Source organism: Penicillium taxi (assembly GCF_028828555.1).
Source record: "Penicillium taxi strain IBT 34144 chromosome Unknown utg000003l_segment0_segment0, whole genome shotgun sequence".
In the NCBI taxonomy this organism is placed as follows: domain Eukaryota; kingdom Fungi; phylum Ascomycota; class Eurotiomycetes; order Eurotiales; family Aspergillaceae; genus Penicillium; species Penicillium taxi.
In genome coordinates, this window is record NW_026643205.1 from 2,260,355 (window position 1) to 2,280,133 (window position 19,779).

A 19,779-nucleotide genomic window follows, 5' to 3' on the forward strand; every position below is an offset into this window, starting at 1 on the left:
CCACCTCCATGCGATATCAAACAGTACGCCTATTCAAGTTATCTCGTCGGTGTACTCTCAGCCAATACACCAGTTTCCGGCTTCACTCAAGCTTCACTCACAACACCCAGCAGCTCAGTCGCAGCATCAAGGCACTCAGAGACACTCCAAAAATTCCAATTTTAGGTGCCCTCTTCAGCTCCAAAAGTAACTCAAACGAGAAAACTGGAACAATGTCCTACCCCGACCAACGAAGTGAAGAACAGTGGAGGGCTGTGTTGAACCCCGGTCCGTCCTCAGCCCATATTCCATTTCGGCTAAACAAAACACCCTGCTAATCAGGATACATACAGAACAATTCCGAATCCTGAGACAAAAAGGCACCGAACGCCCAGGTACTGGTGAATACGACAAACATCAGCCGTCCCAGGGAGTGTACAACTGTGCGGGATGCAATGCACCTCTTTACAAGGCAGGCCATAAGTTTAAGTCGGGCTGTGGCTGGCCTGCCTATTTCGACTCAGTTCCTGGGGCTGTAACGAGACATGTGGATTTTGCCCTTGGTATGAAGCGAACTGAGATTGTCTGCAGCAACTGTGGTGGCCATCTCGGGCACGTCTTCCAGGGCGAGGGATATCCCACGCCAACCGACGAACGCCATTGTGTGAATAGCATTAGTCTGCGATTTACTGAAGATGAGAAAGTCTAAAATAACGGAGCTTGAATATAGAGATAATAGAACGTGAATGGAAATAGTCAATTGAACCAACATTGAAAGTCTTCAGTTATTATATCTTTGAAGGCGATAATATATATACTACAGACTTCAAACCGAAGAGTTTTAGGCAACCGCATTGCTATTTCCTCCCAGGTAGTCTTATTCACAATATCGAAGTTCTGAGACTTGAGATTTGATCTCTCAGTCTTCACAATCTTACATAGAATCCATAATTAAAGTCAAAACATAACTAATAAACTCGAACTGCATTACTGGCACCCTATCCGTAGGTGCCAGGAGCCTAAGGCAGCAACCCCGACCGCCACCGGCGGCGCATTGTGGGAGATTCACCGATTGTTTCCCCTTTTCTTCTTCAGCATCAATCGATCTATAATATGTCACGACGTCCTACCCCGGGCCAGGCGGCCCAGAACCAGCAGACAATTAAAACTCTGCTGAAACTTGATGCTAACAAAGTATGTGCCGACTGCAAGCGCAATAAACGTGAGTGTTACCCCCCTCCAACTTCAACTTCAACGTCATGAGCTTCAGTTCTACTTTGATTCGCCCTCACTCCTTGGAGTAAATTTTTATTGATATCTGCCTTTTGTAGATCCACGATGGGCTTCATGGAACCTGGGTATCTTTGTTTGTATCAGATGTTCGGGCATCCATCGAGGTATGGGTACACACATTAGTCGAGTCAAGTCAGTCGATCTGGACGCATGGACCGATGAACAACTTCAGAGTGTATTGAAATGGGGCAACGGAAGAGCCAACAAGTAAGCTGCATACGACTGACCATGTGGGCCAATTGCTAACGCCAAATAGATACTGGGAGGCCAAGCTCGCTCCCGGCCACGTTCCGTCCGAGGCGTAAGTGGATTGCATTGATGTTATCAATGAGGATCATGACTGACGGTGCATGCATGTGTAGAAAGCTCGAGAATTTCATTCGAACCAAATACGAAGCGAAACGCTGGGTGATGGATGGACCGATTCCAGACCCATCCACCCTCAACGACGGCGATGACGACGTAGTGAGTGCTTCATTCGCGATGCGCATTGGATTAGAAAAAAGAAACTGACAATTTTAGCCTCTTGCAGTTGTACAGGAAAAGGCTAAGATCGAACGCTCCGCATCTCAACGGCACCGAGTCGCGCCTCCAAGCCAGCCCGTGCATCGCCAACAGGCATCAATCGATTTGTTCGCCGATGATAATGATATGATTTCAGCTCCACCTCGTCCCAGCACGACTGAGCCCACCCATCGCGCTCCTCCCATACAAGCCCAGCCTGCACAGCAAAAGACTCACAAGCCCGCTGATTCTCTACTCGGCCTTGACTTCTTCGGCAGCGCCCAACCCTCCGCTGGTAGTCGCCCGTCTAGTACCGCATCAACACCCGCTGCACCCACCGGTCTGTCGCGGCCTGATCTGAAGCAATCGATTCTCTCCTTGTATGCGAAGCCCCAGCCTGCTCCAGCTCCGACCCAGCACGCTCGACAAAACTCTTTTGGCGATATGGCATCTCCGACAGGCCCCTCCATGTCCTCGAACATGGGCGGGCTGACCGATGCTTTCAGTGGCCTGAGTTTCCCTACAACCACGTCCCCCCTCCCCAGACCAAGCCTTCCCCATTCTCCAACCTGGCCAACTTCTCAATTGCCAAGTCAACTCCCGCAGCTCCCAAGGTCACTTCCCCCTCGGGATCGGCCGGCGGCGATCTGTTCGATAGTTTGACTTCTCCTACTGGCAGCTTCTCTGCGCCAAAGCCACAATCTCGTACTGCGTCCGTCTCTTCGAACTCACAAGATTTCGGATTCTCTGGGTTCTCAAACCCCATAAAGCCAGCGAAGCCCAGCCTTCCCTCGTCATCCCTTTCCAATGACCTCTTCGGTCTCTCCTCCCCACCCCCACCCCCATCAAAGCCTTCTGCAGCTTCTCCGCAGCAAGAAATGAGTTCTGCTTTCAATCTGTCTACTCCTTCTTTCCAACCCCCGGCGATTCCCAAGCCTCAAGTCCCGGCTGTAGCGACTTCTGCAGCCAACATCATGGCGGATCCCTGGGGTGGTAATGCATGGAACACCCCAGATCCTACCCCGGCGCCCACTCAAGCTATTCCTGCCTCTTCTACCTCATCCATGATGAAAATTCCCGACACCTTGACGGCGAATGACATTGGAGGTGGATGGGGTGTGCCTCCTAAGGCGACTCCAGCTGTCGCCGCTGACGAAGATTTTGGGGGTTGGACCAGCGCGGCCCCTGTCTCATCAGGGCCCACCACGACCAGCTCGACCAAGCAAGGCGGGTTCGGCGGTTCAGACGACCTCTTCTCTAACGTGTGGGAATAAAAAGTTTCTTCATTAAACCTTTTACGTCAAATGCTGAATTGAGATATTTATCAAGCTTGCACTTCTCTCTGCATTAGTGGTAGCATTATGCGCGTTGGTTATTTGCACATACCGGTGTTTGGCATCGATCCCGACTCCCAATTGCTTACGCTTCGTCCCTTCTCAGCCTTGTTTGGTTCCCCAGCCCTTTCTTTCACATTGGATTGCGGGCAGTTCCAGGATGCAGAATGGGCAGGTCTCTCCTATCCCCCCTTTATATCGTTTATGACGTTGAATACGATAATCTTGAGTCTGAATTGCTATGTAAATTTCCATAGCTAGAATATGTTTCAATCAAATAGACCTTACTAGGTCATGTTAATAAAATATATTTCATGTTAAATGTAAGTCTCGTCACCGAGAAGGGTATCAGTAAAAACTATTTGGTCCAAGATGAAACTCCAATAAAACGCCCGAGGGAAAGAACCACCTTTCAACGCCATACCAGACTCTTCCAAAAATCAAACGACAAAAGAGAAAAGACAAAAGAAATAACGCATTAGACGCTTTGCTTGCGAACAAGGTCCTGAGTACTTTCCATACCATCCTCATGGATATGTGAAGTCGACTCTAGCTGAACAGAAGTCGTAACCTTGATCCCAACATAATCAGCACGAATATCCATCGGCTTCTGATCCGAGCATTGTGAGTTAGAGCGTGTCAGATCATCGAGAGCATAGTCATCCTGACCACCAATAACGCAAGCCTGTATATGGGTGTCTTCGCCTGTTCCTGAAAATGCATTGGCGCCGGATCGTAAAGGATAAGGTTCGGTTGTTTTGCTGCGGTAGCCGTTGCTGCGGGTTGAGAAGACATGTGGGAAGATTCTGGACATGAATGCGCGTGTGCTTGGGAGGCAGGTGCAGATTATTGCGACGTTGCATTCGATTCCGGACCATTCTGCTACACCGAGGTTGTCATCTAGGTAAAGCTGTGAGTTACAGTGCTCTCTCGACAAACCAAGTTAGTTATGCATATTGTGGAACTTACAGGTTGGGTCTGTGGAGTTGGCGCTCCTCAGTAGGCTCTGTAGGCGGAGAATACTTGTGATCACCACGCTAGATAAGTTGAATATCAGTAACCATCCATTGTTAGGAGGGAAATTAGTGGAACTTACAATCCACCCAAAGCAAAGACGGCCATGAGAGCGAGCTTCTGTTTCCGAGGCAATTGCAAAGATTTAAGGAGAGGCATTGGATAAACCAAGAGTAAGATATCGGTTGTTATGTGAATGGCCGAGTTAGAGAACCAAAGGGCCTTCTTGTCGAAGCAGAATCCGGAAATGGAGGGATACCAAAACTTGGCGACTGGAACGCAGATGGCCCAGGCAGTGGCAATTGTCCATGCTGCATAGCAGATTAGGAAGTAGAAAAGGATAGAACATGCCAGATGCATTCGTGGGGTTTGAAATATGCGTTGATACAGCAGGACTATTGAGAGTTTGGTACTGAATAGACTTGTCTGGTAACTTGGGATGGCTGCCCAGAGGGCCTATAGATCAAAGGGATATTGATTAGTTTTTTTGGATCTTTGCTGGTTTTAGCCACAGCCATGGCGGGTTGCTATCCCACAGTGGACTATGGGACTATGGGAAGACGTTACCTTCATCTGCAAGATGTAGATATCCTCTGGGATTGCCAGGTAGTGTTCACCCATACCATGGAAAACCTCTTGATTGGATGTTAGTTGGCGTAAAATCAAAGAATAAGGAAGGGATACGGACGTGAAATATACAACCCACTGTGAATCCATGAGAAGATCTGAACAAAGAATAAAGATTAGCTCGTCGATTCCACGGTTGTATTGTATAGTTCGACTTTCATACCAGAGCCACTATGATCATCCAGTCATCAGCACCCATCTGCCGCACGATAAATGCCCGTGTGAAGACTCGAATAGAAGCAAGGATCGTTGAAATGGTAGTAAAGACAATGATGATTGCCAAGGCCGCATGGCCTCGAGGGGAGAAGAGTGTATTCATTGTCACATGGAGGTGAAGGTATGGCTCAAGCACGGGTAAAGAACGAATGAAACGCAGGAAACAAAGCAGTAAGATCTTAGATCGCTTTTAATAATCCTGGCAACTTAAGAGAACCGCGGGTATATGACTGATTCCCAATCGTTTGGGACGCCCAGACTGCCCAGAACACGAAATTCGGAAAACCAATGTTCTGGTAGGCGGGCGTTGGTTCGCGCTTACTTACTAGTGACGGATTGAGGTATAAACTTAGAGATTAACTTAGAGGGTAAGTGAACTACGAAGTACTCGCTAGGTATTCAGGGTATCCTTAAGATCCTATAAACATGAGCCCCACACTTCGTCGAGCATCAACTTGTCAACTGCCCAGATGTGGAAGCAGAGTTTGAGTGGCGTAAAATCGTATCCAAATCATCAAAATTCCATAATATAATCTCATCCGTGGGTTATCCTAAGGCCTAAAGCTTAAAAAATACTAGAATTTCCGGTTGCGGTTACATCTTCTAGTCTTCAGTCTAGATTCCAATGACATAAATCATATCGGTTTGTTAGCGGCGGGAATCGGGATCCTGCGCCGAGGAAAAGACATTGACGAACGAGAAGTAGGCTCGATGAACGATAACTAGTTGGATCTTAGCTTCTTATTTCCGACCACTAGAGTAGTAGGGCTAGCATGTTTCGTATCGAACAAAAACGAAGCTATTGTAGATAGCAAGAGATTCTGGATATTCCATAGATTTGAGTAGATGGCTCGAATTGTTTCAACTTGTTTGACCGAATTTTGAATGATCGATCGATGGTAATGATTATCGCGAGATACTGGATGTTGGGCTCGGGTCATGTGATCTATAGCCTATCATCGACTGGCATCTGTCTTTCAAGGTTGTTTGAAGGGTATTTATACGAGAACCTTGGAATGCACTTGAGATAAGGGAAGCATTCAAATGTCGTTATATCGATGCCTAGTCATACTTATAACCCAGACTAAGCCTCAATGAGATTCAAGAGATCAAGAGATCAAGACATCAAGACATCAAGACATCATTCCCATGATCATTCAAAAACCTCAGGAGTTCCTGTTCTTGTGGCTCGATCTGGCATTTCATGCCCCTCTTCCCCTCAATGATTCAGCATTGGTGGCTTGCGCCACTATCATTAGTATGGCTAGTGGACCTGGAAACTATTGGTTTAGGCTCTTCAAGCGAAGGGGTTAGTTCCTAGTTCCTAATGAAGAGTGGAGACTTCAAAGGCTATTCTCGGCTAAAATACCTGCGATTGAACTCGTTAAGGGAGAGGGGCGTTGTCAAAGTTGTCAGTGTCTATTAAGGTTAATTAGTACGAAGCTAAGTCAAACGGTAGCAAAGCACTTGGGATTCATCTTGATATTTCAGGTTATGATCGGCAGTCACTGTATACCCACTGCCAAAGTAGACTAATACTACGCTGCTCTCTTTCGATGTTCTATTAATCCCATGTGGATGAAGAAAATTGACGATGTTGTTGAGCAAGTACCAAATAATCAGATCACCTCCACGTCGTATATTATCAGTTCGAGTGGGGGTCTGAGGCTGCTCACAAAAGGTCCACTCGGCGGATGTTTCTTTCCGCCGGGTCTTCAAATCTGATCTCAGGGATCACATGACTTGGACACTTTGTTCTGTTTGTACAGAAAATACAGTTTTATGTTCAGCCTTTCGAATAAGTTCTAACACGATACAAAACATGTGAAAGACTCTCTTAACCCGAAGTAGCCTAGCGAAGATCCTAGTCCCTGATTTCGTATCAGATAAATAAAAATAGAATGTACAGGTGTAATTTGCCCCCAAACTAGCGCCCAAAAGCCTCCCATCTAATCTCGATCTCCCAGCCACCGCGGACAAGGAAAAAAAAGGCTGGGAACAACTTCTGTTATAAACTCCCCTGCAAACATTCCTGTCTGTGGAAGTAATTTACCTTCTGCGATCTCGAGTCACTCAATCTCACTGTAATAATCATTACTCGCCATATTCCTGATCGGGAAAGTGAATCGGATCCGAGAATATCGAAGTACGCTCGAGGTCTCTATACCCCGAAGTCTACACTCGCTTTCTTCCAGAGCAATCGCCAGATTAAATTCTCACTTCTACATCATCCAACATCTCTTCGGTTTCCACTTGACCATCATATCCATCAAAACTCTCCAATTCATCCGTCATTCTCATCGAAGTCATCATCGAAACCAATCCATAATTCCCGTCGTCTGCGCCAGATCAATTGATAATATAAGATCTACAACTTAAAACTCTTATTTCAACTGAAGCTATCACAATAAAATACCACTTAACCGACTTCATTTGGGTCACCAGCCTCCATAATGCAGCGCAACATTGTCATCGCAGTCATCATCATCGTCCTCTTCATCATCCTCGCAATTGCAGGCTTTGCCATCTACGCTGTCCAGAATCATGTCTCAGTCGGCCAGAAACGAGAATTTGAAGACGAAGAGGTTGAACAGGTATGACCTGGCCGATCTAGATCACGATCTCTGGCCATTAGCCTTCAACTTCTCTCACCATTTTTACTTTCAATGCCTGAACAAAAACAAACGATACCCGGACATGAAACCACGTTGAAAATTCAATCTGTCTTTAATGTACTTTTGATTGTATGAGCTTTGGCGATACAACTTGCATGCAGCATCGAACCTGGAAAATATTGAGTCTTTCATGTCTTTTGCATCTCTTTCGGTTGTATTTTTGGAGTTATGGAGGAGGGGGGCGTCATTTTATCATGGAATCTGGCTTCTTTCTACTTTTTTTTTTCTTTCTTATAAATCCATAAATATGATCTATTTACAAGGCTGTGATTATAAGTTGCATGAAATATATGACGATATTGGTCAGTTTATTGATAAGATCGATCAGCGCCCCACGTGCGTATGTATGATAGAAAATATCAAGTTATATCTGAATATATGTTAACAAATAATTATGTGTCATTTATATTTTGTATCAAGTCCGTTAGACTAATTTGGAGTTGGGGATTCATTCTCAATGAATGTTTCACACCTGTCATTGACAAATAGATAGGTCTGGTTTGATGCAGAAAGAAAAAGCACTTCAAATGTTCCAAGATGCATAGAAGATAAGAGATAAAAGATAATAGACAATAAAGAAAATGACAGGGTCAAGAAAAATGAGAAATACATGCCCTCGCTTCCACGAAAATCCCATGCGGTTGTTGGTATCTCCAATTTACAAAAATGAAAATGCACTGAATGCACCCACAGATAGTCCCGTCTAGATAGAACAAGAAATGCCGCAAGACGCCACCACCAAGAACGTAAATACAAATAATAATAATGCCACTCCAGATATCCATCGCTTAAAAAACATAGCTCAAGAGCTCCTGCGCTCGAAGGGCAGTAGCAATATGCCAGGGTAGTGTATTGCTCTGTACACTGCGCAAACCTCTTGCTCGGGCAATTGATGCAAGATCGCGATACATTCTTATGATATCTTTCAAAAGAACTTCGGGGGGTGGAGATTGGGATGTCTGTGATGAGTAAATGAGGTTGATTGTCGCCGAGAATATGCCGTCACTGTCGCTAGCGCCTTTACGTCGAAGTAAATACCCGCTAGCTAGAGCAGGCCGGAATTCAGTGACATGAGGTGTGGTGTTGAGACGGTGAGAGAGAATGACTGCCCAGGATTCGTCACACAGATCAGCAAGCACAAGCTCTGAATCCGGTTCGAAGGAGGGCTCGGTGGGTGTGGGGGCGTTGTAGATGGCGCCGGGGGTGGGAGCATTCCCCGATTGCTCTGGAGAAGCGACACTCAAACTAGGGTTGGGAGTTGAGACTGGAGTAGATGAGTAATTGGAGCTCAGCACAGCCGTGGTCATCGGAGAGACAGGTAGTTCGAGCACTAGATCAGGGATGGTGCTGACAGCCAGAATGATCAGCTCTATAGATCCTGGTCGCATCTTGTTCTGATGTGCTGCCAGAGTGGTCCAGACTATTGAAGGTTAGCAAGCTTCACCAATCATATGGGGTTTGTTGGGATCTGACATTCTAGCTCTTCTGGGTCAATGGGCTCGGAATTGACCAGTATAACTTTCCACCGAGCCTGATATCTGTCCATGATGTGTCTTGTAGTGGTCCATATCTCATTCCTTACTTCGGATAGCAACCTGGCAGGTCCTCGATTGCTATACCGTAGACAATAGGACATGCTTGTCTGGAGAGACCCAGATCCGTCCGTCCATGCAACTGATAGCCAGCGCTGATCCGCGCTCTTAGAGCACGCTATATGTAGGACTCGCCCATCTTGAAGCGGTGATCCCTTGTCAGATGCAAGACGGAAATGAATAACTTTTGGGACAGTATCAGCAAGCACAACAGCTGGTGTACAGAGTAAAGGACTCGGGTCGGTGTCTATGGGGCGGCAGCGATTGTAAACTTCTTGTGCGAGATTCAAATACTCCATCTGCGTAGGTACCACCATGGAATCCAGTGATACGATAAAATCCATCGGGATAATTTGTAAAGCGACCTCTGTGACCTGAGGCGCCTGTCGGAAATCGGCATCGGCCACCAACTGTTGCATAAGGTGCCAGAAGGCCGCACAGACATCGGCAAGTGCTGCTGCGTGAGGGAAGGGATTGACGATATAGACAACACAAGTATCTGCACTTGATGAAGCTTGTGCCAAGTCCGTGCCTAATAAAGATTAGAAAAATATAACAGTGAATCTTTGGAACGTTCATACCCAATTCTTCGCACATGCCCTTCAAGGATTGCATCATTGAGGCATAGCTGTAGGACTCGGCTTCCCATGACCGCAATCCGTTGTTGAATGTCACTGACTTGTCGCCTCGCGCATGATTTCCAAAGTGGCAGCTCTCATACGTAAGACCGAAGCGACGCAGAAATCCATCTGCTGCTTTGCTGATGGAAAATGGATGGATGCAATATGCCGAAACGTCTTTTGCTCCATGAGCAGGCTCAAGACCGAAAGTCTCCCAAAATGAAACCGCCGGTGGAAGAGCTTCGAGGAACTCTTTACCACGACGAAACCGAAAATGGGGAGCTGAAATCTTGGTGATAGAGCCATTGGGTTCCTGGATGGAGTCAGTTGTATCTTCCTGCAAAGAAGTGTATCCCTTGAGATCAAGCTTTACAACTTCTCCAAGAAAGCTGGCTTCTTCAATACATGTATGAAAAGATACGATGTCACTTTCGAGACCAAAAAGACTGATTCGACCCCCCAATGGATAATCCAGAGACGACTGCGTTATTTGATCTACCACAATCTGGGCAATTGCGATGTGATCTTCACGTCGCAGAAGTATAGGTACTTGTTGGATTTGAAGGGTGGAGAAGTAGCCGATGAAAGACCAATCAGAAAAGTTAGCAAGGAAGTTTCCCAGAAATGTGCAATTCTCGACCTGCAGCCCAGCGCTTGTATCAGGCCCGCTCGATGACTTGGCCGGGGATGCAGCAGGTTGGATATCGGATATAGAAGGTAGACGCTTTCTTTTCAACGATGGAAGGATCACCAGATTCGGGGTCGGGGCGTAATGTAAAGATATTTCGTCGCTATTGTCGTCGCTATCGTCGTCGCTATCATAGCTTGAATCGAAAGACGACTCTAGCGTTAATGGCGACGCATCCTTGTTACAAATTTTTGCGGTACTCGAAGTGGTACCCGCTCGGCTGCGATGTGCCAGTCCAATGGTAGGGATAGTGTTTGTGTTTTGATCGGATCCATTTGGTACCTTGCCAGAAGCAAACCAAAATTTGCCTTTTGACCCGTACTTTTGATCCCATTCTCCAATTCTACTTTCGAAGGCAACGGGGCGATAGTGGCCCTTCTCAGTAAGACGTGCTTCGGAAGTCTGGAGTTCCTGTGTTTGTGACCCGGAAAACAAAATCTTTTTGATTTCCACAGGGCTCAATGGCGGACTGACAGTTTGGGCTGTCTTACCTGGAGGAGATTGAGATCCGTCTAATTCCATCTGTCCATCACTCTGTTCTGGTTCAACTGCGTCTGATAAAGAGGAATATGTTTCCTCCTTGACAGCGTCAGCAGCAATTGAACTGTGGGCAGGGCCCCCATTGAGAAGCTCTTCACTATCAACCTTTTTGTCCTCTGGATCATCTGACTGTTTAATAGGCTGCAGGATTTCCTCGGGTTGGTCAATTGATGTCTCGCCATCCATATTTTCGAGGTCCGGATCATCAAAAAAGTTGAAATCGTCATCGGTGATCCCTTTGGACCCAAAGTCTCTCCCATTGATCTCTCCGAATAAGTCCTCATCGTCAGTTGCATCATATCGGCTAGTTCCAATTACAATATCAGGAGAGAGCTCAGGATTCTTTGTATCTTGTGGAAGAACGGGTGACAGTTTGAATGCAACATCGTCGGGGGTAGCATCGAATTGATTTGCGCTGTTTAACCCAATAGCCATAACACCCTCTGGGGGAGTGGGATAAACTAGACTAGTGTTCTGCAAGTCGGGATATTGTGCCATGCGAGAAAGGCTCTCAAGACTGTCGAGGTTATCAGCTCTGGGAGATGACGCGTCGTTGGGTTTTGTTTGAGGCTCTTCCAGAATCGGAGGATTCTTAAGCATATGAGGAGGCATTTTCAGGGAGCTTGCATCGGAAGACCACTTTTCTGCAAAATCAAGTGGGTCATCCTTAGTGCGTTCAAGCCAAGAGGCTCGTACCGGTGGACCAGTTCGTTGGAAACAGAATCGCGCCGGCCATAGCATACGCTTTAAAGGGAGGGAGGATAATTGTGATTCATCATTCTGGCGCCATGCTTCGCCGGCAAACCTAGCAAAAAAGGGCTCCCAGACCTCTACTTCGACCCAGGGCTCCTCGTCAATGGAGTCTATATGCAGGCCAAAGTTGGCTACCCAATGTGTAACATCCAACTTCCATTGCTTTCGTCGCGCCAAGGCAACCCCGGAAGGTGGAAATCCCGGCGAAGGAACACTCTGGGATTCAATATTTGCTGATACAAGACGGGCAACTGTGCCACTGGGACTAAGCCAGAGGTCTGTACCTGTCTGTACTTTGAGATCATCGGCTATGTCATATTGGGGGTTAGATAGCCGTTTAATGCCAGCTTGGGAGATAGTTTGAGTGGAGATGGTCAATGTTCCGGGGGCATTTAATTGCACCTGAAGAGTTGTAAGACAGGACGTGGAGAGCGGACTTTCATTGTCGACCCGGGAATTCTCATATCCGAATTTTTCAATTGCAGTAAAGAGCGTGCGGGACCCGAGTGGTAAGGCCCCCACGCTGCGAATAAGATGTAAACTGAGTGCACCTGTGACGGCAGAAATAAATGAAGAATATATGGCAGATGAGCTGCTATATCCATCAGGTCGTCGAGAAGATTGATTTTGGCCCTGATGTTGTCGTTGTTGCATAGAAGGCTGTGAAAAAGATTGATTTTGGCCTTCCAGTGACAAGCTTTTGATTAGCTCGTGAGAGGCAACGCTGCCTGAGGCGGAGACTATATCTCACATTAATACACATACATTATCAAAGTGTCGAACAGCACGATCTCACCTTTAAGAATGCTCGATTCAATTTGAATTTTTTTAGATTCCTTGTCATCTTCTTTGTACAGAGAAGCTAAACTTTCAAAGTCTGGAGTAGGAGAGAACACCCATAGCCCAAGGCGCCTTGGACAAGATGCTAGACAATTTAAATTCCTCAGTCGAGCTTCTAGGTCTTTCAGACGACCAAGATGCTTCAAGATCGTATAGCCATTAGATGGCCCCTCTGGTGCAGGTTGGCCAATGCTTGGCTCTTCGGTGTAGATTCGCCAATAAATGGTGGAGAAGCCATCCTGGAATTTGCAATCAGTAGCAGCTCGAAACATGTCATGTTCAAATACCTACAATAAGATGAACATTGGTGCTTGCATTTCCTGGGAATTCCATGATTCAATAGTCCCAGAGAAGACCTCGCGAGCATTCAAATTTGGAGATAGGTTGATGGCGGTTTAAACGGGGACCTCATTTCCAGCGGTAGAACGCGCTCTGTTATTATAATTCCACGCGCAAACAGCTTGTAATTCCGAGCCTGACCCAATCAGCCAGGACAACTCATTTTTTATTTAGCGCAAATGCGATCTTGTAGATCGAGGATTGCAATGCAAAACAAGGACATGCAGCGCAATTCCGGGGGATGTTCGACGGGGCCAACGCTCCGAGGCCCAGTGATTGGATCCATCCCGCTGCACGTCACGTGTTCTGTTATCGGCATTTTTGATATTTTTTTTATCGATCTCTTTTTTCTTTTATCGCGATCGACAGGTTATTCCCATCGCCCGTCATGAAGCTCTCTAATCAGTCCGAGGTGCCTGTTTACACCATCTCTGGATCTAATACTGCACGACCACTACCTGAATGGCTTGCAAGACGAAGAAAGCGCAGTCTGAAAGATGATCCCGAGTATGCGAACCGCGTGGAACTTCTGCAAGACTTCGAGTTTGAGGAAGCCAGCCAGTGTATCCGTGTTAGTGAGGATGGAGACTGGGTCATGAGCACAGGTATGGACGACATCTTGTCATTCTGAGTCTGTGAGCGAAACTGATATAGAGACTTTTAGGAACATATAAGCCGCAAATTCACACCCATTATCTCCCGCAACTATCTTTGTCATGGGCCAGACACACCGTGGCATTGAATACAACTTTTATTCTGCTATCAACTGACTACTCCAAATCTCTACACCTCCAATCCGACCGCTCCCTCGAATTTCACAACCCGCAAGGATGTCACTACACTACCCGCCTTCCACGATACGGTCGTGACCTATTATACGACCGACAGTCGACTGAGGCTCTAGTCCCCGCTGTTGGCGTCAATCAGGATGGGTTGGGAGAAGTATTCCGCTTGAACTTGGAGCTTGGCAGGTACATGCGCAGCTATGAAGTTGATGTCGGAGGCGACGATTTTACATCCAGCGGTGGCGGTGCCCTGCAAGGAGGTATCAACACCGGTGCAGTGAATACTGCTGCGATCGCAGAGGAGAGCCATAACTTGTTGGCCTTTGGTACATCCATTGGTACAGTGGAGCTATGGGACCCTCGAGCAAAGGGCCGCGCGGGTGTGCTTTTGCCGCCCACACAGATGGGACATGGAGATGCACGATCCGAGATCACCGCTTTGGAATTCCAGCGCTCTGGACTGACTCTGGGAACCGGTTCTTCAAACGGATTGATTCACCTCTACGACCTGCGATCTCCCGTACCCCTTCTGAAGAAGGACCAGGGTTACGGTTTCCCCATCCACACCTTGAAATTCCTTCAACCGTCAACCGCAACCCGAGAGGCAACTATGGAGCCGAAGATTATGTCTGCTGATAAGCGTATCATCAAGCTCTGGGATCCCCGGGACGGTACACCTTGGACTTCGGTGGAACCAGCAGTGGACATCAACTCGGTGGCCTGGTGTAAGGACAGCGGTATGTTGCTCACAGCTAACGAAGGCCGCCAACAACACTCTTTCTTCATTCCTCAGCTTGGCCCAGCACCCAAGTGGTGCTCCTTCTTGGATAACTTGGTGGAGGAGATGGCTGAGGACCCCAACGACCCAAGCGCATTTACCAGCGCCCAGGCCGGCTCTATTTACGACAACTACAAGTTCTTGACTATTCCCGAACTGCGCACCTTGAACCTGGAGCATCTTATCGGTCGCACCAACCTCTTACGACCATACATGCACGGTTACTTCGTTGCTCAGCGTCTGTACGAGGAGGCGAGATTGATTACCAACCCGTACGTTTGGGAGGAGGAACGTGCTAAGAGAGTGAAGGAGAAGATCGACAAGGAGCGTGAGAGCCGCATCCGCGGCAAGAAGAAGGCTGCTGTGAAGGTTAACAAGAGGTTGGCCGAGAGACTGCTAAATGCAGAGGAGAAGAGTGAGCGCCGTAGAGCTCAGCGCGTTCTGGCCCGTGGCGGTGATGAAGATATGGTCGATGCCACAGCAGAAGAGGAGAATAAGGGCGTGCTTCGCGATAGCCGTTTCGCCAAGCTGTTCGAGGACCAAGATTTCGCTGTGGATGAGACATCTCGTGAATTCCAGCTTATCAACCCCAGCACTGTGCCTGTGGCGGGCGAGAAGAAGGAGCGTGGCCTGACAGCAGTCGAGCAAGAAGCCATTGACGAGGTCCCTGGCTCCAGCGACGATGATTCTGATTCTGACCGCGAGACTCGTGAAACCGCAAGACCTGCAAAGACCAAGACTTCCAACAAAATCTCCTCCACCGACTACAAGCGTACTAAGAGACCCCCACCTCGCATGCAGGTTTCCTCTTCGACACGAACCAATTCGACCCGCGACCGTTCATTCGGCTCACGCGCCCAGAACATGAAATCGCGCTCGAAACCTGCACGCCAAGACCGTGTCGTCGGCGAGCGCTCGGTCAGCTTCATGCCAGCATCGAAGTCGAAGCGTAATCAGCCTGCCGTTCAATATGACAAGACTGAGTTCCGCTCAAAGGAGCGCCGCAGCGCGTCTGGAAATGCCTTCCGAGGCATGTGATTTCTAAGCTCTATGGCATGAAAAAGAAAAGTTGTTGAACATATTTCGGAGTGCTTGGCGTCTGGTGTTTTCTGGGCTTGGTTTGATAGATCTTGCTAGCAATTCTTACTCCAAGGAATCAAGAAGATATAGTGTAACTCTGTTACTATGCATACGTTGAATTATTGGGTCATCAAGCATCTAGAGCTTAATGTCATATACCTCAAACGAGAGCTCGGAGAATGAAGAGTATTATAATTTTTACCATCCATAGTTCAACTTGCCCCTGGGCAGGTGGAAATGTTAAACCCTTAACCAATCTTAGGATCAATCCTGTATTTTTTACTCCCAGCTGTTACATACTTAATATGATAATAGAGAAAGTGAGACTACCAGTAAAACGATGTAAAATATTGTAATCTCTTTGAGGTTCATCATTTTGAAGAGAGAAAACTAAGTAAGCTCACGAAATCCTGCAGGTGTAAAAGGGGTATTGTAATCAAAAGTCGATGTCGTAGGACCTTGTAAGATAAGGTAAAACTGCGCAGGGGTATGAATAAGCGATGGTCGGTCAAAAGTCGTCAATTGAAGTAGGTCAGGTCGGTCATTTAGGTCCAGTGGTGGAAACTAGGAAGTCCATTTCCACGTCGGCCACTACCGCGTCGCGAGGCACTGTTTGAGTCCGTTCCGCCGTGGTTGCCATGGCGGTTTTCATCCAGGCTGCGGCGAGACACTCCAAAGTCACTCATGGCGAAGAGCAGGGGCTCGTCATCTTCGAATTGGCTGGATGGTGGGGCGCGGTTGGAACTAGGTCGCTGCGAGCCGCGGCGGATCTCTAGGGTGGAGTTTCCGCTGTTGCTGCCGCTGGCATTGCCATCGCGGTCGGTTTCACGCTCGGAGAGATGGGGTGGGATTGTAGCACCACGGGCAAGAGAGCTTGATGCAGAGCTGAGAGAGTGAGGACCACCAGAGAAGCCACGGCCGCGCGAGCTAGCGAATCGGGGTTGATAGACGTTAGCTGTAGACGATGACGAGGTTGCGACTGGGACAGATTGGTCTTGGGGAACTGCCCCCTCGGGCTGAACTGGTACAGCAGTAGGGGGGTTGGAGTTGCCAGTAGTAGATTGTTGACGAGAAAAGGGAGGTCTCTCGTGAGGAGTAGTCTGGCGGGAAGCGTTGCCCAGTTCGTCAGTTCCAAGACTGATGCTGCGCAATCCGAATGGGAAGACCTCGTCCGAGTCAGTGGTCGCGGCTCTGTGATGGGTATAGCTCGTTCCCCGGAAGGTTGGATCAAACACTCGCGGAGATGTTGGGATGTCAATAGCCCCAGCAGTCAGCGCGATGCGTTGCGCTGCTGGGTGGCGAGCTGTTTCACCTGTAGGGGACTGGACTCCTCGGCGGTCATGCTCTGCGACGATGTCATCGGCAACACTGTTGGAACTAAGGCGGGATCGGATAGCTGGTGTGTGGGGTGTATGAGGAGTATGCGGTGACATGGGTTTGCCGGCAGACGACACAGTCGAAACGGATGTTCCAGCAATGGGTGGGACCCCGGATAGTGTCCTCGGCACCACTGAGAAACGGTTTGGATTCATTGACGCAGCCATTGACTCGGACAGTGCGTCGTTTGATTCACGCATAGCTTGGTAGCGGGCGAGGCAATCGGTACCCGGCTGTCGGAATGAACTCACCGCGCCAGGTTTGACATCCAATGCGCCCTTTGCAGCATCTAAGAGCTTGAGGAAGTTGGATATATCCTCACTGTCCTGTGCAATTGAATCTGCACTAGTGCCAGTGGTATCGGAAAGAAGGGCAGAGCCAGGTTGAGCGCTGGGGGATGCCACACTCAACCTACCACTGGAGATTTCATCATCCATCTTATTGGAATTTCCAACAGATAGACGGCCGCGTCGGTGACTAAATGAGCTGGTGTAGCGTGAAATTGGCGCGGAACGGGGTGATGTGGAGTTAGAAAAGGAAAGTACGTTGTCGGACGCAAGAGGAGGTCTTCGTGCTGCAGCTGCCACTGAAGGCGGGGGCATAACCCGAGAATCTGCAGAGGTTCCTATGGGGACTCGAAAGGAGGATGTGCGCGGAGATACACCTAGTGGATTATCTGCGAGTGAAGGGGAAGCAGAGAGGGTAGGTGCTTTAAAGGGCTGAAAAGACACAGAGGGGCGTCGCTGGAAGTTGGAATTTCCTCCCTCACTTGCAAGTTGCGCAGCACGACCAATTGGCGCAGCTTTGACGGGGGTTATTCTTGTAGGTGAATCGGACGGCGATGGAGATACTGCACCAGAATCTCTCGCGGCGCGCAAAGCTGAGATGGGACTTGCACCCGTAGCTGGGCCAACCTGGTGAAATGTTGATAGGCTTCCATACGCTCGCGAATGATCGGGGTTATCAATCGTTCTTCTTCCAACTGGCACTGACCCCACTTCGATATTCGCACGCATTGTTTCGTCCGCAGGTAGCGATGGACGAAATATGTCATCGTCGGCGCCCATAAACCGAGAGCTCAACAATGCCTCTGAGTCGTCCACACGGAAGTCACAATTAGTCCGATAACTGACCTGCACTGAAAATGGCCCAGCTGGCGATTCAGTGACTCCAAACTTGTAAACATCAACCACCTTCTCAGTCCCCTCATACAACGGAGCCGTCAAGTGGTCTATGGTCGGGTCCTTGCAAGAGCTGCCATCTGCCACACGGTATCTGATCTTCAGAGCAGAATTCATGCGAACCTGTGAACTGCGCTTGCATAACTTCCAAGCAGGCAAAAACTTGGAGTATGTAAACAAGGATCGGAAAAGAACGATGCTTTTCTTATAGACCGTCGGCAAGATCGAGCCCAGATCGGCAGGCGGGCTGCTAGAAGGCTCCCCGAGTTCTATCCTCCATCGCTCCAGAATGATCTCATCAGAGCCCGACTGGTATGGAGTTTGTGCTCCAGCACCCCGAGAAGCAGCAAGTGACTCTTGCACGTCCCATCGTTTCCCCTGGTCATCTAGAATGACAAGAGTCTGATTATTCGTGAGACCCTTAGTATCTAGGAATGTTTCTATGACGAGAGGTGGGGGGCGGTTCTCCGAGGCATCACAGTTCTTCCAGGTGCGTAGGGGTTCTCGGAGGGTATCTGAGTCGTCTAACTCGACATTGAACTAAATCAGCAAGTAAAGTCAGCCGTCTTGCTTATATGTGATATGGGATATAAGAATGAGCGGTGAAACCAACCCAACGATTTATTCTCGGCACATCAGAGCCCTTCTGGTAGGCAGGGGGGAGTTCGACACGCGATTGAAGGATAATCAGAGCAGCTTTAGTATGATAGTTCTATATTGAAAAGGAAGGATGTCAGTTTGAATACGCCAAGGCCAAAGCCAAAGCCAGCGAGGTTGGGACCGGAAGCCACATACGGCTATGATTTGAGAGAGCTTTGCCATAGCATCCTTGCTTGGGCCAGAGTCCCTTGGCTTATCAGAAGAATCTGCTCCATCAATTCCCAGGCCCCGGGCTGTACTTGGCCGAGTGTCAGTGGAAGGTGACGTTGGCGCCGAATCCCAGTCTCTGAGGTCCTCCCGCAGCGAAGTCGGAGTGGGTTTGGCGGGGAGGTTCGGTACCTGCGAAGGCACCGCAGGTGTACGAGGATGCTGATGCATGACGAAGAGACTATTGAAGCATGCCTAGGAAAATTAGTGATGCACGGGAAGAAATCCAGGTCATGAAGACTTACCCCGACAGGCGGGTGTTAAGTGCAAATGCTATCAGCGGAGCGGAGTCTGTTATCAGTTCAATGAGACGACGACACAACGAACGCCATGCTATCAAGCCACACTATTTAAGGTGAAATGCCAACAAAGGAGCAAAAGGGAGGTATGTTTCACTTGGAGTTGGGAGTTTGGAGACTTGCACAATGGAAGAAGATGCAGCCTGAATGTTGCGATGAAAGGCCAAAATGATCGTGGGACCGGTTACATCAACGGGCAAATGCGGCCTGAGATCAACAACAGAAATGATAACCTGTAGGCTATTGGGGATAAAGCACTACTAAGAGATAGGTGGAGGTCAGTGACGCATATCCGGTGACTCGACACGTCCAGGCTCATAGACTCATAGACTCACAGACGCCACTGCTGACACTGCCTTACATGCACGCCATTTCCTTGCCTTTTGCCCCTTCATTTT

At 48.3% G+C, this 19,779-nt stretch overlaps 6 protein-coding genes across 6 annotated transcripts; 3 read left to right on the forward strand and 3 right to left on the reverse strand.

Annotated features, from left to right (window-relative positions):
- Positions 1-8: 8 nt before the first annotated feature.
- On the forward strand, positions 9-688 carry N7495_004303 (peptide-methionine (R)-S-oxide reductase; the record flags this gene model as incomplete). Its single annotated transcript, XM_057206954.1, has 2 exons — positions 9-267; positions 360-688. 2 exons carry the CDS (start codon positions 9-11, stop codon positions 686-688), a joined length of 588 nt encoding a protein of 195 aa, XP_057064634.1.
- A 404-nt stretch (positions 689-1,092) lies between these two features.
- On the forward strand, positions 1,093-3,050 carry N7495_004304 (uncharacterized protein; the record flags this gene model as incomplete). Its single annotated transcript, XM_057206955.1, has 6 exons — positions 1,093-1,201; positions 1,311-1,479; positions 1,529-1,573; positions 1,635-1,737; positions 1,795-2,223; positions 2,283-3,050. 6 exons carry the CDS (start codon positions 1,093-1,095, stop codon positions 3,048-3,050), a joined length of 1,623 nt encoding a protein of 540 aa, XP_057064635.1.
- Positions 3,051-3,588: 538 nt separating this feature from the next.
- Positions 3,589-5,070, reverse strand: N7495_004305 (putative integral membrane protein; the record flags this gene model as incomplete). The annotated part of the gene is made up of 5 exons (XM_057206956.1): positions 3,589-4,010; positions 4,080-4,147; positions 4,207-4,580; positions 4,692-4,829; positions 4,915-5,070. 5 exons carry the CDS (start codon positions 5,068-5,070, stop codon positions 3,589-3,591), a joined length of 1,158 nt encoding a protein of 385 aa, XP_057064636.1.
- Positions 5,071-8,430: 3,360 nt separating this feature from the next.
- N7495_004306 (uncharacterized protein) lies at positions 8,431-13,008 on the reverse strand (the record flags this gene model as incomplete). The annotated part of the gene is made up of 5 exons (XM_057206957.1): positions 8,431-9,062; positions 9,116-9,766; positions 9,816-12,358; positions 12,601-12,914; positions 12,967-13,008. 5 exons carry the CDS (start codon positions 13,006-13,008, stop codon positions 8,431-8,433), a joined length of 4,182 nt encoding a protein of 1,393 aa, XP_057064637.1.
- A 394-nt stretch (positions 13,009-13,402) lies between these two features.
- On the forward strand, positions 13,403-15,615 carry N7495_004307 (WD repeat NOL10/ENP2 family protein; the record flags this gene model as incomplete). Its single annotated transcript, XM_057206958.1, has 2 exons — positions 13,403-13,619; positions 13,679-15,615. 2 exons carry the CDS (start codon positions 13,403-13,405, stop codon positions 15,613-15,615), a joined length of 2,154 nt encoding a protein of 717 aa, XP_057064638.1.
- Positions 15,616-16,202: 587 nt separating this feature from the next.
- On the reverse strand, positions 16,203-19,253 carry N7495_004308 (uncharacterized protein; the record flags this gene model as incomplete). Its single annotated transcript, XM_057206959.1, has 3 exons — positions 16,203-18,755; positions 18,829-18,927; positions 19,011-19,253. 3 exons carry the CDS (start codon positions 19,251-19,253, stop codon positions 16,203-16,205), a joined length of 2,895 nt encoding a protein of 964 aa, XP_057064639.1.
- Positions 19,254-19,779: the final 526 nt, after the last annotated feature.